This window comes from Cyanistes caeruleus, chromosome 2 (assembly GCF_971803275.1).
Source record: "Cyanistes caeruleus chromosome 2, bCyaCae1.hap1.1, whole genome shotgun sequence".
Lineage (NCBI taxonomy): Eukaryota > Metazoa > Chordata > Aves > Passeriformes > Paridae > Cyanistes > Cyanistes caeruleus.
Window position 1 is genome coordinate 111,589,554 of NC_141702.1, and position 25,809 is coordinate 111,615,362.

At 39.5% G+C, this 25,809-nt stretch overlaps 1 protein-coding gene across 20 annotated transcripts in view; it reads right to left on the reverse strand.

The window, feature by feature from the left end:
• The window catches only part of PELI1 (pellino E3 ubiquitin protein ligase 1), a 43,207-nt gene that overhangs the window by 3,015 nt on the left and 14,383 nt on the right, over positions 1-25,809 (reverse strand). For 13 of the 20 annotated variants that reach the window (XM_086879185.1, XM_086879178.1, XM_086879181.1 and 10 more), the window contains 5 exons: positions 4,881-5,025; positions 4,509-4,638; positions 2,873-2,974; positions 699-896; positions 394-582 (listed from right to left, as the gene is read on the reverse strand). In XM_086879185.1, coding sequence (XP_086735311.1) covers positions 394-582; positions 699-896; positions 2,873-2,974; positions 4,509-4,638; positions 4,881-4,951 — 690 coding nt within the window. In that variant the 5' untranslated portion in view covers positions 4,952-5,025. Of the gene's footprint in view, positions 1-393; positions 583-698; positions 897-2,872; positions 2,975-4,508; positions 4,639-4,880; positions 5,026-6,185; positions 6,416-13,650; positions 13,803-14,367; positions 14,553-25,809 lie in introns of those variants that run through there. The other 7 variants (XM_086879189.1, XM_086879187.1, XM_086879188.1 and 4 more) reach the window with 4 other exon arrangements.

Sequence of the window (25,809 nt, forward strand, 5' to 3'; positions counted from 1 at the left end):
ACCAATAAAATTATAACTATTCTTCATTATTCTATATAAAAGGAAAAGTGGGAAAACCTAAAAGCATAAGCTCACAAGGGAGAACCAGGAAAATACTTGTAGAACGTGCAGCGGCCTAGGAGAGTTTGCAGAAATACAGAGTAGATTGGGAACTCTGTTTAGGAGAGCAGCCTAGATGTGCAATGAAGTACTAGTTTGCAGATAAACTCAGTCAGTTATTCGGGTTGAGCTGAGACACTTTTGTGCACAGAGACACATAAAAAGCAGTGCAACTAACTGCAGAGGTGACAACTGCATGGAATTCCAGCAGATTCCAGCTCTGTGCCCAAACTGTAGCCCTTATGGCTGCACCATTTTAAACAGGTTGCATAAAACACTGGTCACTCCTCTCACCATTTTTCCCCTCTGTTGAGCTGATCTGGTTTCACGGAGGCTGAACACATTCCCACACACAGAAATCTCTCTCCACACCCCTGGCTTGGAGTCTTCTGTGAATCCATTACGAGGGTGCATAACAAGAACTCCATTTGTTGTTAGTCCATCCATTTGCCCATCTGATGTCTTCCATTTTGCCGCTTTCTCCTAAAAGAAATCACATCAATGAGAACCTTTAATATGGCTGAAGTGGAGTTATGAATTAGTTTAAAAAATAAACCTGCACTTAGCTTTCAGTGGAAAAAAGAAAAAAATTCCCTTACCCCAAGAAAAATGTTTTTTGAGGAGTCAAATCCTGCAGCATATATTCTTGCCGTAAAGGGAGGGTTACGTTCACATATGATTCTGCAGGCAAACCTTGATATTGTGCTCTGCACAGATTGTGTATCCGAATTACTCTGACTCCCAGGAACTGTATCTGTTACTACAAAGTCTATAGGACTCTCCGTTGACCGACCAATCTGGAAAAGCATTAAAAAAAAAAACTGGTCAGAGATTTGTCTTTGGGTCAAGGACTATTCAAATTCAAAGCAATTAAAAGCAACAATACAAAAAACATTACAGTTTAAAGCATTCCTGTCCACCAGTCTATTAATTTAGGTTTCTAAAGCTTCATCTGAATTGATGAATTTTTCTGCCTCCAAAAGATCAAAGTTATTCTGAAAGCTGGGTACAGCCAAATGAAGGAAGGAGAAATAAAATGATGTAATTAAGTCAGTTCTGAGATGATTTCCCATTGAAGGCCTTTTCATCAGAGAGGTTACACTTAGGTCAGGCAGACCAGCTGCAGGGGCACCAAAACAGCCAGGGAACAGCAGTTAGAGGACATGCAGTCACTTTTTATTGCCCAAAACATTCTGAATGGTGCCAGACTAAGTCAATGTATAGATGTGTGAAAATCAGATTACATGAGCTGTCTCTTCAGCTCTTGCAGGCACTGAGAAGCAGCAAAGTTTTTGTGAAAGGCCAGGTACCAGGTGGTTGTGGTGGAGAGGGGCTACATTTACACACGCACAACACAAGAATGTAACATCTGAGTACAATCAGCTTTTCCTGGTAGCTGTACCTCCTTTTCTGGCTGCAGAGAACTATGAGTTTTGCAGTCCCACAAAACTGTACTGAGTTTGATAGAACTGCACAGGCATCCCTGCTTTTCCAGTCAACTTATCTTGTACTTTTCCTTGCAAAGAAGAAAAGTAATAATTCTTTCCCAAACGTTCACATAGTTTGGTTTAAAGCCCCCTTGCACGCTACTACTCTCACTTCCAGAGCTCTCGGTCTTTGAAAAACGGTGGCTATATTAAGACTGATTAACTGCTGAGCAAGAGACCCAAAAGCTTGAGGGTTTTTTTTGGTGAGGGCAGGGGAGCTTTCATGAGAGTAAAACTGCTTTGTCAGAATTTATTTTTCTACTGCTTCTTAGGTAGGATAACCCGTGAGTACACGGGGACTGCCAGAGGCGATTTCAGAGCAGTGCACATGCCAGAGCATGCCTGAGGAGAGAACACTCACACAGACATCAGCTTATGCTGCAGTGATTTCATTACAGTCCTTTTGCTCTGTTGTAAGTATTTGCAGTTGCAAAGCAGCTTCCTCCACCACTTCCCAACACCTGCCACCTCCTTAGATCCTGCAGTGGCGTCACAGCTAAATGCTGTGACAGCAAAACTCCTTGCCATAAACTAGTGGCAACAACGAGGGGAAAAAAAAAAGCTACGCAAGATCAGAGTCTAGGAATCAGAGAGAACAAAGCACACATTAAAAAGAACCCCAAAACAAACCCCTTCCTTTTGAGAAAAACAGGAAACAATTATAAGATATGAGGGCACACCACAGCTGCAGATGTGTTTGTGGTCCCTTCTCATACACACAGGAACTGCAGCGAAGTTGTGAACTGCCATCATCAGCACTGAGGCTCCTCTCTTCACATTGTCTAGTGCTTTAGACATTTCTGGGTTTGCTTAATGAAGTTCAGAGTATTTTTCATATTAGTTGTGCCAAAAGCTTTCCTGTGTTTCCACACTGTATTTCTTCTACCCTGTCTCCAACTGGCTGATCCCAAATCCCTTTGGAACTTCGCTTCTGGCATTTACAAGTGCTTAAAGAGAATGGTGCCCTTTATTCTTCATTTTGCAAGGAGGGACTACGAGACAGATTATGTGACTTGCAGACCAGCAATCAAGGGCAAAACCATAATCTTGTGCATTAGTCACAAACCCCCCCAACTTTCACCTTTGCCCAAGACTAAAAGAGAAGTATAGACACACACACTTGTTCACAGGATAGCCTTTGGAATGAACAGAATTAAATTGCTCTGAACAGTGAGTGCAGAAACTGACACACACAAACTTCTGGGTCTGAAGGAAAAAGCCTCCTGAGATGATGCCTTGTTTGAAACTACCAAAAATGAGAACACACACACATTCACTTCACGTACCTGGAACATATCTGTGTTGCTGTCATGAGTATATTCAACTACTACTGTCTGGGCCCGAGACAAAGTGTAAGATATGCTGTGTTGGTCCTTATTACTTATTGCCTGAAGAAAAATACCAAATATTATTGAACCAGTGCACAATAATTCTACAGTATACAGCAGCAAAGCAGCCTACATATAGATATATATATACACCAGCCTCTTGTGCTACTTAATGCATTAAGGCAGATGGTAGTTAATGACACACCTGCAGTTCAACTCCACAAACCCCAGTCCTGGCCACTAAAAAAAAGCTGCAGGATTGATTCAGCAACAGACCAAACTGGTCTCTTCACCACATGCTGCAACTAAACAAACATTACCAGGGCATATTATTAGTCATATTTTGTGTTAAAGCAACATTGGCTTGAACACAAAAAGACAAAACAACCAAATGCAAAGGCTAAAACTGAATGTAACACCTTCATGGCCATCTCAGTGTGAACCTGGCTAACAACAAAGTGAGGACAAAAACTTAGGGACTTCATTCTAAAAACAGGATTTGAGTTAATACTAAAATCAGTAATGACTGGTTTAAGATACATAGATTAAAAAATGGTGGTAAATAGTGTAAAACAGAGAAACTCAACATAGGTTGCAGAAGTTGTAGCAAAGGCTTGTTTGTTATTCTAGATGTTCATTTTGCAATTACCTTCTAAGAACTAACAAACACGTCTAAAAGTGCTGCTTTTAGACCATAAAAAATTTGCAAAAATAAATATTCTTTTCACAGAGCTACAAATGTAGCTCTATTACAAGAATTTCAGTAGAAAAATGCTTCTGATTTCAGAATACTTTATACCGTTCCCTGAATTTAGAATCAAGATCCTTAGGTGTCAAGGTATTCTGGGAGTCAAACACTTAACACTGCCAGATTTGTTTAAAGACCTGATCTTGTCACTGAAGTTTCTAAACAACCACTAAGCATCCTCAAATTCCATTGTTTTAGTAGAAATGCTCCATTAGTTATTGAACACAATTGCACACACACTTGAATAGCCACAATATTCCACAGTAATACCTTAACTATGATGTGTTAAGTTTTGACATGAAATACAGTTCAACTTCAGGGCCTAAGTCCTTCCTTTCCTGCTTCTTAATGGGAACTCTGATTACAAGCCCTGTGAAACATGCCCTGCAAAACCCACCTGTCCTGATCCCTGGGGAATTCCTACCCACTGGATGGAGCACCAAGTGCACGTGGAGCTTTGGCAAAGGATCATTTAAAAGTCAGCTGCACATCAAACAAAGTTAGCCCTGAAGCAGAGTGAGTGCAAAACCACAAAGTCTAGAACAGATATCTGTACAAAGTTTGGAAGGAAAACAGAATATGAAGTTTTTTATATAACTAGCCTGTGCCTAGAGCATTCATGTTTCAAAACTTTTTTTTTTTTTCCTGGCCATGGCAAGGACTATGCACCAAATCTTCTTTGCTGAATTGTTTTTTGCTAACCCTGACAGGTACTAAAGAACTTTGGATAAACACAAACCATTCCTTTCATAGTCAGATATTTATGCTGTTCAAACCATTTCCTAACAGTTCTTTATATGGCACAAGGAGAAATCAGACATACTTGAAGGGAGAAATGGAGCTTACCTTTGCTGCTTGAGGGGTACAGGCAATGTGCACAGTGCTGGGTTTCACCCCATTTGCCTTGGGCCTTTTAAATAAAGCAAACCTACTTTTCCTTCTTCCTCTATCTCCATTTGGGAGAGACCCATTGTACCTATCATAAAGCACAGAAAAATAATAAAATCAATCATCTGTGTATTACTTAGTTTCTCATGAGATACAGACCCACAAAAACTTTCATTCCAAGCACCAGGTATTCTCAATTAGTATAGTGTTACTAATTACAGATTTTCAATTAATCACATTTAAATCAAAGAATTGATTAACACAATATTGAAACATGCCCACAGGATTGCAGCACAGAAAATCCTCAGACTCTTACACACAAACACTTACCCCAATACAATCAATTCACCATATTTGACTGGTGCTTTTGATGGATGATTTTCTTGATCAGGAGAAAACATGAGCTTAGCTAATGACTTCTTCTCAAACTTCAGGTCTCTGATCAAGAGTTGTGGCACACTTTTTTCATTATTTCCTGTAAAAATAAAACCAAAATTAAGTGTAAGAGAAAATACTCTACTCCAATTACACAAACTTGCACACCAATCTGATACCTTAGGAACACCATTTTGTTTTGGTTTTGCCTGAAATAATTTTTAAAAACATATATATATAAAACCACACAAATTAAGACTGAATTGCCTTGAAGAACTGCCAGATCATCAAAAAATTAGTTTAGAAAATTCCACTATGGCCTTAAAACATCCACACTTGTTTTCCTCCATGCTAGTTTTTAGAATAAATGACACATAGTTTCATTTATTATACTTAATTCAGCTGTTGAAAAATAAAGCCAGATAGGCATTAAATTTAAAGAAAAAAAACACAAATCAAGACCAGCCCATTAGCTGCAGAGGCAGAAGTTTTCATTAGAAGTGTCTAATTCAGAGCTTTCCAAGAAGTTTCTGGATTTGCATATGGAAGGAAGTTGTATGACAATTTGATATTGAGCCTACCATAAAAGTTTAGGGTGTGCAATGTGATCTCTCATGTTTAGCCAGAGACAGAAGCGATATAAACATATGTTTTAAAGAGATTTCCTGAGGGAATTCCATGTAACTCCTAATGAAAACAGTCCTGAAGTGCATTTTTTTACTCAGACTTCCGCTTTGAGGAACAGTTCATATTATATTTTTTACAGCTTCTCATTAGTAGCATTTCCAGACACTTTTGACCTATGCAGCTCATGTCTGACCTTCCTCTAGAGAAAGCCTACCCAGCAGAGCACTTGATAAAGTGCTTGATAAAGAATAAGGCTGACGAGAGCCTGTTTGAGGCTTTCTTTAACAGAAATAAGAACATTCCCTTGGTCCTTCCAGTTAAGTTTTCATACCAACTCCAAGAGCTGCTAACCTTTTTTGGTACTGATGGTTAACATTCTGCCTTCTGTGCAAATGCACTTTTTGACCCACACAGCACTTTTTGAATCCTGTCATCAACTTTGATCACAACTACAGTGCTGTATCTCCACTTTCTTCCACCTTGACTAGACTGTGATTATTAGCAGAAGAGATGTCATCATGCAGATTTTATCTATCCCCATGTTATGTTGTAAGAACAAAGAAAAGGATGTGGCAGTGCTTGACAGCCTGCTCACATTTGTTCAGAAGCTGATGCAAATATCCCTTTACTGACCTTATCTCTACACCCTCTCCCAGTCTTTGCTCCTCCACAGAGAAGCTTGGCCTTCAACATGTTTTCTCAAATCTACAAGCTCATATTCAGCATGCATATGTTGATTTCCATCTGCAATCAGCTCAGAGTACTCTCTAAAATCTCTTTCATGCTAGTCCACATATTTGTGAGGGCTTCTTATTAATACAGGCAAAGACATCACACTGTCCCCAAAGCATTTGCTATGATGCCTGCAGAACACAACCAGGAGAATAAATAGAAATATTTTAGTTTCTCCTTTCATTTCTCATTATTTTCCAAATCTCTTCTTTTATTCAAGTCTGAGCACTGTAGATTTCATAGTGCTTGAAACAAGTTAACTGCAGCTTGTCTTTGTGGCTAGCACACACAATATTACAACAGTACCCTGACCCACTGAGAAGTGAGCACATTGCAATAAGCCTTTAGTACGTTTAAAGACACTGCTGTGACATGCCTGTGTCCCATCTCCAGAACAGTGACACCAAGCTATTTCTGCTGCCTGGGAAGCAGCGAGCACTTTCACTTGGCAGCTGTCCTGGTTCAAGCCTTAGGATACCCATCACTCAGCTGTGGTGCTGATAGTGAATTTTACTGATCCAACAGTCTCCCCCGTCACACAGGAACAGTGGCATTGGCACAGGAGAGAGTCAAGGAATGTAGTTTGCTCCAAAACATTTCTGGATTGCTGACCCAAGTGTAGCAGTAACTCCCCTGGGATTGTCAAGTTACTCATTGTTGTAGGTTTTGCCTTTAGAATTCTAAACTGAAGACACTAAAGCAAACTTATCACATGAAAATGTGACCTTAAATGATGCCAGTAGTCACAACACATTGAAGTGGAGAATGCCCCATTTGATAAAGAGAGCCCCACAATATTAACTGTGTTCATAATTTTCATTCCAGGACCCTCCTTGCCTCCTGGCATCACACCCTGCTTTGGAGCACCACACACGAAACTTTGTGCCTGTGAACACACCTCAGGGCAGTTTTACTGACATTAATACTGAACTATATAGATCCCAGTGTTTCACAGTGCTCAGTTCTTTAGACTCATTTCCCTTCTGAAGTATTTCTACTTATGGAGTATAAATCTTCATGATTTATCTGTATATAAAAATAAGGATATCTTTTCTATTAATTATTTTTACAATCAACTTCAGCATTTCTTGCTTTATTTTAAGATCTTCTTGCATTTTATTTGCTTGCACAATTGTCTTCTGAAAGAACTCATCTTCTCATGTCCTCCCCATATGGATAACTTATTTTCTGCTTGAATACTGATCTTCTTAACAGCCCCTCCCCTGCAATTCAATCTTCTTCAGAGACAACTAATTACATCTTGGCCAATAGTTGTCCTCTGCCTTCACATTTAACAACTCACAAGAAATACTGCCATGAAACTACAGCAGTGCCTGTAATGAATCAGCATAGGACTAGGAAACACCATGACACGGTAAGCAAAGATTTGAACAGTATAACCCCATATTACTCTGTTAAAGAGCTAATCCTTTCACTCAGAGAAAGTGGGAAGGCAAACATTTTAAATAACTTTAGCCATTAGTACAAGAACAGGTTTGGTGCAGCTTCTCCTCTTCCTCCATTTATCCAAGTGAACATTTTTAATGGAAAACTAAAAGAATACATGTCTTGGTCTGAGTCAACTTCAAAGGCTCATGAAAATAGCACCCAAACAGTTAAAGGAGACTCTAACGCTTTACCTGCACAAGTGACCAGAGAACTGTGCAGAAGTGATAAAAGGGGTCAGCAGTTCCCAGGACAGACTTCAGCAATACCAGGAGTTATACAGAAAATCTGAGTATAAGGAAAGATGTCCCACATCTATTGCTCAGTTCCTCTTTAAAACATTTTCTTTTGCTTTACATTTAAAGAAATCCACTCAAGTTTATTTTGCACATGACGGAAATCCAGTTCTTACTAGACTTCAGGAAGACTTGAGCATTAGACATCTAGAGCCATCATTAATAACACATCCTGCTCATCATCAGACTTTCAAAAGTCTGTCTGGAATGTTTGAACTTAATTTTTTTTTCTAATGCATCTCAGAACCTTTATGAGCTTCACACACCACTTTCACAACTGCTACACCCCTAGGTTATCTTAACTCAAGCACATACAAGATTCAGCACTCCTAAAAAAATAATCAGTCCAACATACACACTACTTCTTTTCCAGTGTGATTGGCCTGCTGCACTGTACCCAAAAGGAAAATATTTTTGTTCCCAGAAATAACAAAGATCAATTATATCCTTCCAGTGAGGTCCTGAAGATCAGCCCAAGGGAAATTTCATGTCTCCAAATAAAACTCAAGCGTTGTCCCAGTGAAGATGAGCCTAATCTGCCATGGGATAACATCTCCACTCCTGAAACAACGCAGGCTTATGGATCATTTAAAGCTGAGTGAAGAACTTACTTGAAGGAACACTGCAGAGCAGAAGAAAAGGATCCACCAAAATATATAATGGGCCTTCTCTTGTAGTATAACCTATCCAGTTTTTTATTCCTGGAGTACTAGTTTTCTTCAAAACGAGTACTAGTTTTCTTCAAAAAGGCTAATTGAAAAGACAGCTTGGCTCTGAAGGGCCAGTATATAGCTAAGGAACCAACAGTTTGAACAAAACAAGCAAATTACATTTCTGCTGCTTTTTGCAGCAGTGTTTCCAGACATCAGTGGAACAGACTTCAATGGAGCAAGCTCTGAACAAGACTCTTCTAAACTCCTCCAAGTACCTTCAAGTACTCATAAGGAATAAGATGTCAATTACAAGATCTCATCTCATCCAATGTTCTTCCAAAAATCATACAAGTGGTAGCAGCAAACATTTCATGTTAAGATTTCTGCTTCTGCCAAAGAGAAGAAACTGAAGCCTGAAAATGCTTACCTTTGCACAGTCCTGTATTATGGATTTGAAAAGATTTTGAGAGTAAAACAACTCCCATGGCTAAAGGCAGGCACAACTGTTTGTGGTTAGCCCCAGACCACAATGGGTAACAGTTAAAATCCTTCAGTATCAAAAATAGGAAACTGGAACAGGAAGAACTCATCAGCAGGTAATACCTTTTTATTCTTAACACTGGTTCCTCTGGGGGCAGCAGAAAGTTCAATGCTCAATGCTCACATGCAACTGTTTTGAAGGACTGCAAAGTGACAACAACTGAGCTGAGAAAAGCATTTAAAATTTGTTTGAGGAAAGCAAGTCTGGCTTCTTACAGACCTTCCTGCTCTCTAGTACTCAATGAAGTGTGTACTTCACTTAGTGAGTATTTCAAAGAAGACTGCTATAGCTGAGAAAGCAAGCCACAGATTTCTGACTCCATTCCAGTAGAAGGAAAACTCCTATCATAGCCTCTCCTGTCTCATGCAAATACTAGTCCCTGCATCCAGACTATCCCCTGGGAAGACCTCCCATACAGCACTTCAGAGTGTGTGAGGTTAAGAGCTAACTTTCATTGAGCACATCATTTTCCATGGGCGACAGAGACAGATTAATTTCAGTTGGTTTTGAAATATCAGCTCTAGCTTAACCAGTCACCTGCAACCATTCAGCTGCCTCTCCTGGTCATGAGACTCACTCACAACTAGTCTTTACTTGCTTCAGCAAGTCTTCAGATTTTGTTTGAGTAAGGCACAGCACCTTGTGAATTAAGTTTGCTATTTTGTAGACCAAGTACAGCTTCTGGAATTGCAGCAAGAACAGCAGTATCTTAATGGTTAAAATGGGGTGGGGGAGGGGAGAACATAAATTCAATGAGCCCAAGCAGAGATTCATTAAACACTCGGCTGCAAGCTAAAAATACTAGAATAAAAGTCTCTTTGTAATAAATTACCGTCATTTTCTAAACACAGAGCCAGCATTATAGGCTGCTAGCAACTGTAGCTAGTGCCAGACTAGCCCTTTTCTAAAATACTGCATAGAAAACCACTTTCATAGTATAGAAAGAAGTCCTCTGTCAGTGAATATATTAAAATAAAAATATGCTGATTCAGATGCAAAAAATGGGAATTTTCCCCTCCCTTTTTATATTATATTTATGTTCTATATCTACATATTTTAATGTTTGGATTTTTTTTTTCCTTTTAGAAATAAAGCACACGACATTTTATCTGTCAGTGTTTTTATTTTTTTTACTATTTGCAGTTCTGCACTGACTATCCTTGCAATTCTCACATCCAGCTCTTCCCTCACCAATTCTGTGCTAAACCAGAGGGAATAGGGACAAAATGGAATCTAGTCCTTTTGAGAAGTACGCAGTGACAGAACAAGAGGCAACAAACAAGACACAACACACAAAGTCCTGATTAGCTATTATGGGAGGGAAAAACCCTCAATCCACAGAGGCTATGAGAGCTCCATCCTTGGAGATAGCTGCATGTGGCCCTGAACAGTTTCATCAAAGGCAGTCCAGTCCCATTCTGAATCCAGGGACTACACCAGCCAACCTTCCAGTCTAAATTATTCCAGGAATACAATAAATTTTAGGAAGACCACACAATTCTATCAAAGCAACTAGAATATGCACTTTAGGTGCACTTTTGACCAGTTAGACAAAAAATTATAAGTAACTCCATTACCAATGAAACAAGATTTTATCCTTATCCCTCAGGATTTACAGGTTAGTGTCTACAGCTTTACTTGGATTTAAAATTCCATGCTGCAAACAAGCAATTCACATTGAATAGTGTGACAATACCTGACAATACACAAGTAGGACCCAAGTTTGCCAACATCCACCTACACATTTAAGCTCTTTATCACTCCAGTTCCCACTAGGTAAGTCTCCTGTGACTGCAAGATCAGAAACCAACATCCTCTGAATATACATACAGTGTTTCAGCACCGCATATTCTCTTCTATGGTTACATCTCACCACTTCAAAGGAAAAATCTTGATTTTCAGATTTAAACAACCAGAATACTAAAGCTAAAGTCACTGTGAGACACTAACAAGCTGTACAGAATACTAGTCTCTCAAGATGAAGGTATTTGCAAGCATGGAAGGAGAAGGCAGCAATAAGTAAAGAGAGAAGGAAAAAAAAAGTAAGAAAAAGACGAAAAAAACAACCCAAAGCCCCACAGTAATTCCCAACAGACTGACTGCATATTTGAGTATGTTCTCCCACCAAGCCCAGGTTGCCACGTTTCACAAAAAATATCAATAATGTTACTGATCATCACTGGTGCAAGCAACAAGGAGTCAGCTCCTCTCATCACCATGTTTCTGAAAGTTGAGACAAAGGTTGAAAAATCAATTTCTTCTAAGTGATGGGTGAAGTAACTTTCACCACTAGAAAATTTTTCTCCTTTAACTGTTTTTCCTATGAATTGTTTTGTAAGCATGTATTTAAATAGTTTTTACTGAAGTGATCACTGGGTAAAAAGAGCATGTTTATCAACCATGGTTTTAACACTTCTCCCAGTTTCCAGTCAAAAACAAGCTCACGTTTCCTTCCCACACACACCTGCACCATTTTAACATCAGCAGGTTTTAGACTCCACTTTTGAGATTAGCTACATCCTGTATACAGCTTGCATCCTTCACTACAGATGCAGAGGGGTGGCACAGTGAGGCATATAGTGCAACTTAAATGCCTATCACTTTAAATCAATAGCCATACACTACCTTTCTAAGGAAGGAAAATTCATTTTCTTATTCATAGAAAAGGGAGTTTTTCAGCATCAAAAGTCCCTAAGAATAAGCCTTGGGAGTGTGTAGTATCAGTCCAGCCTTTTGCCTCAGTATGGTTTATTATTTCCTTAGTCTGTACTGTACACCTTTTCCTTTGTAACTCAGAATAAGCTGAGTCATCCACTATACACACACAAGTGTCTTACAATATGAAAGCAAGACAAAAACAAGACATCAAAAACAAGACAATGAGGCCAAGCTCTGAAATGAGCAGGGAGCTGATCCCGCACAGGACACCAAGCATAAACCAATGCAACAGCTATCTACTACTATGCCTTGAGAACATCTGTAAAATCTCAATAGAGAAGTTTTTCATTGTCATAAACAGAAAGAAAGCATCTTTTTACCATGGACACCTGCCATGAGTGGGCTGGTCATCCTAGAAACAAGTCATGCAAGAGTCAGAGCACATACACACACAAAAAACCATTGTCTGTAGACACTTTGAAAGGGAAATTAACTTGACAGACAAGAGAAAATCTGTTTTGCTCTAAGGCCACAGCTAATTTTGTCCAATCTAAGAAACAGCAGTTTTGATTGAATTGGCATCTAGCATTCTGCTTCAAGTTCTGTTCCAGCCTCAGAAGCAAGTCTGAGAAGTTCTCAGTAATCTCAGGAAAGACAGGAACAGTGCCTTGAGGACAAGGAACCTTGCTCAATGAGCAAGGGTAGTGTTTTACAACAGGACTTCTATTATAGACACCTATATGAAAATCTGTACTTTATGATAGTACTCAAAAATAGCATTCCTCTTCAGAAGACTGAAAAAACCCAAACAATCTAAGCACAGGGGCCTCTGCTAACTTCAGTTCTCTTATTCTGAACTGCTACTGATGAGATGAGAATGTAGTTGGGTGTATTAAACCTGGAAGATTTATGTAATCAATAATGATCCACTCCAACAGGCTGACAAAAATCAATTCTGAAAATATTCCCTTGGAAAAAGAAATAGTCCAGAATTTTTTTCAGTTATGAAAAGTAGCAGCTGATCCTCCTCTGAGGAAACCACGATAACCTCCTACGGGTTATAAATGATGTAATTCAGACTGCGTGTGGGAAGCCAAAAACATTTGTCTTTTAGCACAAGGTGTCTATTTTAAAGCTGTCACTGCAATATTATCTGTATCCTTAATTAGCTGAGAAAGTTCTTCACCAGTTAACCTGCTCCATTTACACGCAGTCTGAGCCCCCTTGCCCCCCATCTCCTCCACGTCACCTTTCGGATATAGCAGTGACAACACGCGGAGCCTCGCACAGGGCTCAGCCCCTCCGGTGCGAAGGCCGAACGCCACAGCTTGTCCTTGCTCCATCAGCTGAACTACCTGTCAGAGTTACTCACACAAACTACTTCAGAAGATAAATTTGCAGCTTTCTCCATGAAGTTCTGGCTACACTTGCACTTTGCCTGCTAGTACGAACTATGCTGAAAAAAAATAGAGTTTTGATTTTATTTTCATTTCATTCAGATTATCAAATGAAGTTTATTTGTAACCTGTAACCTGTATGAAAAAGCCATAAAATAATACTACATAGAGGCATGCTAGGAGAACATCAGGTGTTCCTCTGTCACAGCATACCTATTTGTATCTTTAGAGAGTGCCTTGCCAAAGTACAAAAAGAAAAGAAAAATCCTTCGTACAATACTAGTACAGAAGTACAGTTCTGCTGCAGAGAACTCTACAGTTTGAAACCTTTAACATTATCCTCTCCCCTGCTTCAGACAAATTACACAGTATTACCTTAAAAAAACCCAAATGGCAGTCTCAACTTTCACTTAGAGTCAGCCACAAGAGTAAAACTTCCTAGGAGTTAAGACCAAAGCAGAGGCTTCTTGTTCTTACACAAAGCAACGGAGCTTTTCAAGTCCAGGAAAATCTGCTGCCTGATGCACCTGTAATGGAATATATGGCTGAGGAGACTGGGCTTGAAAAGACCACAATGACTTTTTGTTCTAGATGCCTGAACGTTACAGTTTTGCTTTTTATGAGTCTCAGACTTCCTGATAAGGCAGTTCATGTACCAAAGTATCTGCCAAATAGCTGTTTGTATGACACTAAAGTCTTTTCACACAGCATACTACACTATCTTACAAAAACAGGAGTTACAGTCATATTTAAATCCTTTTTCTCAGTTTAGACAACAGAAATATTCAACAGCTCCATGAGAAATTCCCCTTGGTATGATTTTGTTAGGTAATGGCAGTGTCAAGGCACCCTGCTCTGCACCCTAAAAATGAGAAGTGACTGACACTTCTTATGATCAAAGGGCACTTGCTATGCTGAGCACTTTAAATGTCTCTGCCTCTGGTGGAAGGGGAGCCTGCAAACACACTGCCCGCTCTCAGATTTCTTTTCCACCGCATCACTGAAAACCACTGCAACTGAGGAGACTTTTAGAAGAGAGACTGAAACAATACCACGCTAAAGGAGAAAAGCGACGGCATGCAGAGCACTTACCAGGATATTTGTGTCCTTGCAGTATTCCTACACAGTAGAGAAGAAAAAACCCAACTCTTCGATCTTGTTAAAAATCAGCTGAAATCCACCAACTCCTTTAAACCCCCAGCAACTGCCAGACTGAGTGACTGCTCTGTGTGCTTTTACTTGAGCCGTGGGAAGCGCCTCCTGCCTCAAGAGGGGCTGGCTCTGCCTTGCGTAAGCTGGGTAAACACCAAGGCACCACACAGCATTGGCTGGAGGCAGAACGAGCATCCTGCTCCTACTCCATCAATTCATCCATCCCTGGTCCCAAAAAGGAAAAAAGGAAGCAGAGGGTGTGTTGAGAACAATACTGCAGCCCAATTGCCTGGCAGCTCTGCAGATGAGGTTCTCAGAGAAACACTGATTTATTTCCTTCTCTTACATAACTGTACCCATGCATGCTATACCTTTTCTTCTTTTTTTTTTCAAACCATAATTTATTAGCCCAGCTAGCTTTCCTCACCTCCCACACAAAGAGTAATTTCTTAATACACGGAGAATTATACCAGCAGAAACTCTTCAGGCATTGCTATCTCCATTTTCACTAATACTGTAGGACTGGACACATGACACACCTGCAGATTCCACCAGTGTGTACTGGACCAACTGTCAGAGCCAATGATTCCACTACAGCTCAGTCCTGTAGGATGAACGTTTAGAAAGGCAAATCTGCATGTGCCAGACCAGGTTATGAGCTCATTTCTCATTCCACCAACATCAAAATCACTGCATCAAGCCAGTGGGTGGGATAATTTAAATGTCTGAGCCATAAAGTGGTGATCAAGTTACCACAGCTTCCAAGTTACCTCGTGGAATTGATCATGCAAATGCTGTGAGGCTGCTGCAGTCACGATGAGACACAGCAGCTTAACCTTTACATCAAGTTTTATATCACAGCTGTAGTGGGTGAAGAAGGGGTACCTGGTTACCCCAGCTCAAGCAATGTAGATACAGCCTGACATTTCACATCTGTGTTGTACATGTAACTGTTGCTCCTATTTCTGCTGCTCCCTCCTTGGCTTGCCACCTCAATCTTTAAAACATAATTTTATGGACTGATCTGCCAACATTTTAAAAACTTTGTTTATCTGCTCTGTTATTTTTTACCTGGATCTTTTCCCCAATTCACCTCACAGTATAGCCACTGGGTAACACTCAAACCTAAGAACTGTCAAAACAGCTTTTCTGTTCATAATGCCATAATGTGCCATAATTTGCAGCTCCACAGAAGTCAGCTTCACTGCTGAGAACAAAGTGAATGCATCTGTATTTTCTTTCTTCTCAACTTGTACTCCACAGCAAACTTTCCCCTAAGTAATATAGTATAGCTGTCCTGTTACAGGATCTTGTCACCTACACAGAAAATTTAGCTGCAAAACACCTTGTCATAGGTTACTTGGATAATAAAAGAACACATAAGTTCAAAGACACTTCTTTTTCTCCTACCATAGATGTCACTTTGCTCCACAGAAGTGGCTGAGCCACAGCTGCTGAACACCGGAAAGTATCTGGAGAAACACTGATGGACAGGTGCCCCCTTGTTTCCACTCTTCTGGTCACCAAAAAAACCCACAGAACTGAACACTGCTCTGAAAAGGTATGGTCATCATCACAATTATCAGATTACTAAGCTGGCAAGGGTCTAAGAAAAAAAAAACAAAACCACACACAAATTTCCAACTATTTCAACCCAAATAATTTTGCTTATCTGTTTGTGTATTTATTCTGTAATCCCATTATACCAATGTAAATGAGGCGATAGGGACCTTCTGCATCAATCTCAACAGAAACACCAGAGACTTATGAAGCCAAATCTTGAGACTTAGGTTGAATCTTTCTCCCTGCCAAAAATCAAGAGCCTCATGCTACTGGCACACAAACCCACAAGCTTTTCCACTGGTAACATACAGATCATTAAAATGGCAATTTTTACTGGGGTAGAGGAGTCACGCCACCCCACCTCTCCCATCGCTTTCAAGTATTTTCTGTTTTGTCCCAGCCTATAGTTGGCAGCTTGCATGCTGTTTTAATCAGGGTTAAGGGTTGCTTTTGTGATTTTGTTTTAAAAGAAAAAGAAAAAGGAAACCACATCAGGACTGCATTAGTATCACTTAACACACAGATATGGCACCAAGAGTACAAAAGGTGCTCTGTATTCAGGTATTTAACTGCAGTGATTAGTTACATTGCTATGACCACTTTCAGGCTGCATTACTTTTCTCACACAAGTTGTAAAACTTGAGTTGTACTGTTTCAAAACATCCTGAAAAGCAGAACTTGAAGAGTAATTTGCTTCTAGAACTCCTTTATTCTCATTTTACAGGCACAGCTGTTCAGTGTTCAGGTTAATAAGCTTGTAGATTACTTTATGCTGCAGCCACCTAAAAAGCAGCTGCAGGTGGATTTGCTTTCTGCCACCCCACCCAGCCTCCTGCAGATAACAATCCTTACCTGCCTCCATATTAGTGACCCTCTGGAGCTATCAGGCAACACCACATAATGTCCTTTTTATAGCTAATCATTCCCCATCTTAATCCAGGCTTTTTGAAGGTTTATTTTGCTCCTGGGCACACTTCTACGTGGCTGCCTCTAAATCTCACCCAACCAAAGTTTGAACAACCTTGTCGCCCTGCCTGTGTTTACTCACAGCCATGCTCTACTCAGCTGTTCTTGTGTCAACATTGTCCCCCACTTTTATGATGAGGAGGGTATAATGTTTTTCATGGAATCACAAGAACTATGCCATACCTTGAGGACTGGAGGCAAATGCCTCCAGCATGCTGTCGCTAGATGAGCTATATCTGAATTCTCCTGGAGTACAGATACCATGCCAGACTAAAACAATGCAATCTGTAGCCCAAAATATCACTGCTAATTTCATGAAATGATGCTGAACTGCAGGGGAGGTTCTTTCCTTGAAGTTGTTAAAGAAATAAAGGGCTGTATCGTCATGTTCTTCTATCTGACTCACAAACAGATGCTGTACAGTTTGATACAATTACGTGATTTCACATGACATTCAACATGAGCTCTGAAGAGGAATGCATTTCTGGCTGTTCCAGCTAAAAAGACAGCCGTAATTACAGACAGGGGCAACAGGCAACACTATGGCTATAGTGCCCAGACTGGCAAGAATCCTGACAGGCAAACTCTTCATGCTGGAGCTAACCTGACCAGTATATTACTGTTACATTTCAAGACTGGCATTCTAAACACCTGTTGATAGTTTTATTCAACAAAGCATGCAAAGAGTGGAATAAAAACCCCACACAAGATAAGAGCTTGAAATTGCTGCACACAGGGTATATAGAAACAGAGACTGAAGGAAAGGGAAGACAGAAAAGGGAGCAAAACACCTGGTGGAAGACCAAGACGTGTAATGATCACACAAGGGAGGTATATTTGTACACTGAATGTTGAACATACACTATACACAATCTGAACTCCGTTTCCCATGAAGTCAGGGACTGAACTCTGATCAAAGCCAATGATATCCCAATAAGAAAAATATTTCATGTATTGTAAGGCATTAACACTGTTAGGGGGTTCCCAGAAGCCTAATATCAGGTGCATGAGGAAAGAAGAAAGAAGGGAAGATTACTGACTTACCAGGCCTATTAATTTTTTATTGTGTTACGTCACATGTAATCTCTGTGCAAGAAGTTCCCATGTCACGCTGCTAGTAAAAAGTCATACTACAGTGTTTTAAAGAGATTATGGGGGGGGACCAGCCTGAAGCAAAGAACATGCTATTTAGAGTATACAATAGAAATGCTAATCAAATAATCTGCAGGAAGAGGAGAAGGGAAGGAAATGACCTAATCCCCTGCACTACTGTGTGGTGGCTTATGGCAAGAAGTAAGAAAGTTCTTACAAGGGCTGAGAAAACAAAGGTCCATTGTTAGCGCTATTGCTTCCAGATAAGAACCCTTTTCTGCATCTTAAGTTTCTGTGACATGTAGGGTAGATGGTACTTTATGAACTCTTCTACACTGACCACTTCTGGAAGGGGTAGGAGAGGTTAATTAGATTTGCAGGACAGCTGAGTAAAAGATCTAAATAGAATCTGGAGTTGTTAAGGCACAACAAACGCTCCTTCAAACAGATTGGCCAACTCTAAAATGTTGTTCATTCAGCCATGGTGATCATTAAGCAACTGTGGAGTAATTTGTCACCGAAGCAGCCTAGTTACAGAGTGACAACAAGTCATCACGCTGCACAGAGGCATTTCCCGTCACAGGAGTCACACTTTGCCATCAGACAAACCTAAGGAGCATTTCTTACCAAGTCCTGTTCCACCATTACATCTTTGTGTGCCTGTTCCTCAGCCCACCAAGGAAGTCCTTCACAAGAGAAATGGGGCCCAATGAGCAATTCAACACAGCAACTGTTGCCCAAGTAAGGCATTTGGGAATTAAGCTGCTCTTAAAAGAATGCTGCCAACCCCAGCCAGTCACCAAGTACCATGCAGCCTGCTCACACCTCCCCTGGCCCCTGAGAAAGTCAGGAGAATCAGGGGAAAAGGTAAAACCCTCAAGTTAAAATAACAACAATGAAGTAATCAAAACAAACTAAAACAAAGAGTAATAGGGAAAAGGGAAACAACATAAAAGGAGAAATTAAGAAAAACCAACAAAGTGATGCACAATTTCTCATCACCCCACTGACTGATGCTCAGACCATCCATGAGCAGCAGCCAGCTCCTTCCAGCCAATTCCCCCCAGTTTATAATATTGGCCATGACGTTGTCTGGTATGGAAATCCCTTTGGCCAATTTGGGCCACCTGTCTTGCCTATGCTCCCTCCCAGCTTCTTGTGCAGCTCCTGGCTGGCAGAACATGGGACCCTGTAAAGTCCTTGATTCAGAGTAAGCACTGCTCAGCAAAACATCAGTGCATTAACACTACTATCATCCTAAACACAAAACACAGCACTGTACCAGCTGCTACAAGAATTAACTCTATCCCAGCTGAAACTAGGACAGATGATTCTTCACCTGGCTCCAAATACCACCTGAAGCATCAGATGTGCTGAATTCCTAAAAATTCAAGACCGAAAGAATGATAGGCAAAGCTTCATTCTGAAGAAAGCACACTTGTTTCCAAAATCATCAAACTGATGCAAGTCATCTGCCAAATCAGAGCCATACAGATGTAGTTGCACCAGGCTTCTTTCCAAGACAGTAAACTTTAATTTACAAGGTACCTGGAAAAGATTGTAAAAGATTCCTTTTTAAATTCTCCAGGATAATTTCTGGTTCAATTAATCTTGGCTATGCACAAGCACTTCCTTAAAGAATTTTTTAGATATTGTTCAGCAATCTTTCATCATCAGAACCCAGATTCACTGAGCTTTAGGTATTATGGTTTCCCCTAAATAAAGAAAAGGAGCCCAAATTTGAATTCATTTCCAAGACACAATTTCTGTACTTGCAAAACCTTTAAGGTTATAGCAGAACTAGCGGAACCTGCATTACCTGAAATTTTTCATTCCTACAAAGCCAGATCATTTGACCATGGACCTGTACAGAGAATCCTAAGACAGATGCTAGAAGTAATAACACTTTCAGTTCTGAAAAATATCTATCTCAGTGATGGAAACCATTTTATGTTAGATTATTCATTCAGATTAGGAAAAAAAAAAAGATAGGAAAATAATTCAGTTATAGAAATTTAGCTATAACTGGCTGTCTCCCCACACTCACATTCTAGGGAAAAAATATGCTAAGAGGGACAAAGTTTAAAAACTATTCAGTACCATTTCTAATCAACTCCCACATCACACAAACAGATCTCTTACAAGAAGGCAAATATATTTTCCCACAAAGAGATCATGAAGCAAAAAGTAAAGTCTATCCAACAGCCCTGTTTTCTCCTAAATTCCTAACCACACTTCCTAGACTCTTGACACTCACCATTTTGACCGTAGTCCCTCTGTGATTCCAGTAAAAAAAGTGCTGCATAACCTCAAAACAGCTCCACTCACTTCTGTACGTCAGTGTCCCAAGTCCATAGTTCATACCTGAATATTTTGCAAATCACTGCTATTAAACATGACAATCTTACTATATTCTTCCTCATTTCAAGCTTTAGACAGTCTTTACACCAGGAAGAAAACTTGCTCCTTTCTAGACCTATCACCTCCAGCATTTACACATAAAAGCCTATGACCTGTATTTCTCTGGAGAGCTGTCAGAGGGCTGCCTCCTCTCTGGCAAGCCGAGGGTCAGGTTTGCACAGTGGCCTGCTAGGAGATGTCAGAGCTCTGTACAGACACACAGGATTCAGCACCTCTGTCTCCTGTACTTCTGACCATTTAGGAATACTTTAAGTACTGTTTTATGAGCTCAGGTATGGAATAGATGTTACTTTAGGCTGTAACCCAAGAGAACAAGAACTGATTACTTGTCACATGCAATAGATTTGCCTCTTCTAAAAGAGGTATACTGAAATATATCCAGATACACTAAAAGCTGCCCCTTAAAAACTAAGGTAAACCAACTTTTATGCTAATACAATTTGCATTTATACATAAACACAAAACTAACTTTTTGCACACTTTAGTTCCCATGTGCATCACCTCCTACAGCCAGCAATTCAAACAAGACAGTTCCATTACATTATCGTGTTGGATCACCTGCCTGCTCACATTTTGTTACTACTCAGAAAAAAATTCCATGCCAGTTGATCAAATCTTTTTCTTTCCTTTCTAATCTCATAGGCAATGTATGATCTGGCATATACAAGCACAATACTTTACTTCCTACACTTCTAATCCAATTTGGGTAAGAGGTTTACTGCTTATAAAAATAAACAGGCAGTTGCACTTCACCTCTATGCAGGCACTAACACCTAACAAAAAGAGTCATTCCCAAATAGTAGCAGTTCAGTGCTAGAGATGCCATCCCTAAATTCTATTCTTTGGCTGAGACAGAAATGGTTGCTTCTTTAGAGGTACAAGGGAGAACTGGTAGCTACTCTTGGGTCTTGTCACATGCAATGCTTGGTATTATTTTGCCAAACAAAATAATACCAAGCAAAAATACCAATTTCCCAGCAAAAAAAAGCCCAGGACAAAATATTTCACCCATGGAGATGGAGCTATACTATTTCTATGGGGACCCAAGGGACCACATGGTCAGGTTTTAATTAAGAGCTAAGGAAATAATTATGTTTCACATTTGACTTACAGTTGCAAGTTTTCAAGGTCATCACTAGTTTCAAATTTTCAATTTTCTATGTCCAAAGAAAAACGTTACATTCAAATGAGGGAAGCTATCTAGCTCAATATGTCAACTTTAAGTTAGTACAGGCTTCAGTTACAACCAAAAGAAGAAATATTCCCAAGAGTGTGGGTCATAAAAGATAAGGAAAGACATTTTAGCACTAGGAGAGTGGCTTGTTTGTTTTCAAAAGAGCCAAGCATTTGAAATCTGTATTGCTTCTTGTCTATTCAGCATATGTCAGACAAAATTTAGCAGATGAAGACAAAAGTAATTTTAGATTGGTTGAGTACAGCAATAGTGACAGGCACTGTGGCAGAACATTTTTCCAGCAACTGCCAAAGTGATGCCACTTTGATACCCATTGTGAGGCAGTGTTAAAAAGTTCAGCTGTATTTTCATGGACCACTCCAGCATTTTCAATGATGCTACATCACATTACAAACTCTAATAACACCTTCAAGTGGAATTTAAAAAAACTTCAAAATTTGGCCTAGAAACTGTCTTAAAATTGAGGTTTGAGAGCACAAGTTCAGCTATTTCTCTCCAACTAATGCTACTTTATTTACTTGACATAAAATGTTCAAGCAAAACAGCTCAACAATTTCTTCTGAACGAAAATCCAGAAAACCCCTAAAACACTAAACAAAAGCCTGTGTTTAAAGCTCTGTCTTGGCCAGGACTCTGGCTCTCTGTACTTACCAGCTCATATTTCAAAGCTACCTGGAGAAGCCACCAAAGCAAAAAAAAAAGGTTGAACAGTTAAAGATGGAGTTAGATTTGAATGAACACAAGCATGAAACAAAATCCACATTTCTTTCTTATTCTGGCATTTTTCTGCCATGCAGAAGTATCTTCACACTTGCCAACTCACTTCTAGGAATGACCTCTGCTTTGCACTTTGTACCTGTACGCCTTGAGAGGCAGACTTTGTGCAAAGAATTACTTGTTTTCTTTCAAAGAAGAATTTTTCCATTAAGGAAATAGGAAACACTGTTGGGCAAATAACACCGAAAAGAGCACACAGCCACAAAACCCGGCAGTTTTGACAGCACCACAGCCAAGTGGTTTTTGAACAGTACCAGATGATTCAGAACACAGTAGTACTTCAGTGAGTTTGGAAATAAATTTCACGTGATTTACAGCATCACTTATTTATTAACCACATTGACTGGTTAATATAGTACAGATTTCTTCCTTTCTGAACCTTGGGAAAGAGATTAAGAGAAGCCTCCACTTTAACCCATGGTGTGCCCTCCAGATATGCTCACAGGCTACGTTTCGCTATCTTCCACAGAAACCTTAGGCCCTGTTTTTCTCATACAGCGAAGTTAACAATAACAATCTCATCTGGAAGAGCCATTTCACTTGCCCCTTTTCAGTCAGCCATTCAGCCCAGACCCATTCCTCCCAAGAAATCTGGCTCTTCAGAAATGATCTTCCCAAGCTTTTTCCGGGTAGATTGGACCTCTCTGGAGTGATATTGTTTGTGAACATTGTTTCAAATTGCTAATAGCTACTCACAGCTCAGCGGTGCCTCGTTCACACCTATTGACAGAGGTTTGTAGTAACCCTGCTCACATTCAATTTACTCATTGTCATCAGTTACTCTTATGCCTAGTGATGCCTCCTGCCATCCCTCGGTAGAGCAGAAGGCTCTGAGGTAATGAACCATCCTAGGCAACCTTAACTCAAGAAGTCACTACCCAGATTCGGCAGAGATGTCTGATACATTCGAGCTTCTGGACCAATGCAAATTCAAAGTAAAACAAAACAACCAAAAAACCCCTCAAACATTTAAGGAATACCATCTATGTAATTAACTATTCATAGACATACTAAAAAAACCTAAGGAACTTCAAGTATGGCAAAGTCATTGCAGCCAATTTGACACTTGACACCCAGCATGACTTTATGAAGTGACAGGTGAGTTTTGATGAAAACTCAAGTTTGTCAGGCTGATCAGAGCTGCCTTAAGCACTCACTGTGTGTTGCCTCAATGCAACTTAGTGGCAGAACAAATTTTCAAGCATGCTCAGTCTCACTCCAACCAACATCAATCCCAGCTGTAGGACAGATATTCTCTAAACATAAAGAAAACACTTCCTTTGGCTCAGCAGCCACTGTTGTACCTAAACTTTTTAAAACACTGAAGTCATTCTGTACTTTTAGCACTTCACTGATGGAATTGTGTGGATTACACATCCTCAAAATAAACCTTGAACCATACAAATAAATAAAGCACTGTCAGAAGCTTGCTCTCCTCAAATTTGTAATAGGTATTCCTTGTGTGCAAATATGACTGCTAACAAAAAAATGCAAGGTCAGCCACTCTGAAAGGTTATCAACACTATACAAATGTTACAAAACCAACATGAGGAGTATATCAGCTCAAATAATTTTATTAGTTTCTGAGGTGAAGCATTTTTCTTTTAGTAGCCACTTCCAAGATTTTTCATTGTTAGAAAGGAGGCACCTCATTTAAATTGCAGAAAAATTAAAAAAAAAAAACAAACAACAACAAAAACAGGTAAGCACAAAAAAAACAGTTTTCTATAACAGTCTTCATTTTAAAACTAATTTGAGACCTAAGCTCTTCATTTTGAAAGTACAGTTCAATATTCTGGTGGGAAAGAACCTGTAACTTTATATCTAAAGTTATTTAACTTTAGTTTTACCTAAAATCTAACCGAGTAGCTCTCTCCTATCAGGAACAAGATACACTTTTTCATTTACTCTGAAGACTAATGTAAATATTATAGGCAAAATGTAGACATGCAACTGTTGACACAAAGTTTCAGCCCCAAAACTTGCCCAACAAGAACTGTGAGCTAGAGTTCAGTGCTTCTGGAGCAAAGCACCACTTTAGGGAACAACTGCACATTCCCAGTTTTGTGACAGAGATCTGTATTTTACTGCTTCTGGCATTAAAACTTGCAACTAAGCATCCTTACATTTGCTGTACTGAGATTTGCCAAAGTCCAGCTGCAGGACTAACTATATGTTTTATTTGTTCTAGGTCCTTCTTTTTAAAAACAGGACTGAGACTAACATGAAGGGGTACAAATTCAGGAATTACTGGATTTCTTTTCATAGCTAGTCCTGTTTCTTCTAGTCATTCTCCCTCATCTGTAAAATCCTTACAGGTTACTTACTAATTATTTTATTAGTACATTTATATAAATGTCTTTGTTTTCCAAAGACATAGCATGGAGCTTATTCCTTAATTTTTAATAAAGAAGTCTATCTAAACCATAAAAATTGTATAAGAAAAAGGCAGCAAGTCTCACCCCCAAAACAATACCTCTATGATTGTATACACTGAAGCAGCAAGATTTGTCTTTACTGGCAAAAAAGTAAGGTCCAGAATACAAAAGTTAAGCGAAGATAACAGAAGGCCTAACACAAAGGGGCATTGAAATATTACAGTCAAAACTCCCAGTGAAGTGGCAGCCAACTGAAATCAAAGATCATAAGAAAACCTTTCTTGTTAATTGAAAGCAATATGAAATCTCTTTTTGACCACAAATGCAGAGTAACCTAAACCAGCCCCAGTGTAGAGAACTGAATCCTTTGACAGAACTTTAGCCTTTCAGGTAACTGCCTACAAACTCAACATGCCCCAAAGATGGTTTTTAGTGTCACAAATGAAGATTCTCTAATTAAATTTTAAAAAGTTAAAATACTTGCAGCCTGTAAGTTTATCCTAGATTGGAATTCTGCAACAAGATACTCTTCCTTAAGTGTCTTTTTAAAGCATGCCAAAACCATTAGTTAAAAGGATAATCTAAATAAAGCCATTATTAAAAAAATAAAACTACATCATGCCATGGCTGGAACAGCTAAGGTACTGGTCAGCAAGGAAGGATTATTTCCTGGCACAGTAACAAAGCAGCAGACTTAGTTCTCCCTCTCTCTTTTCATTACTTTATTAAACCTTCCCAATATTTCACAAAAATAATACTGAGATTTGTAGCTCATCTTGTTAGCAGATGATCAACTGTACAAAAAAAGCAGGACTTTGTTTCTAAGCATACCATTAAAAAAAAAAAAAAAGCATGCTAAGTCAGGGAAAGAAATTAAGAAATTGAAGCCCATATTCTGTTTTTCATCATCTACCAGGTCATTTCACCAAACCTGATGCTTGAACCCAATTATGCAGGTGTAAGTAAGGATTCAGCTGCACTGAAGGCAAC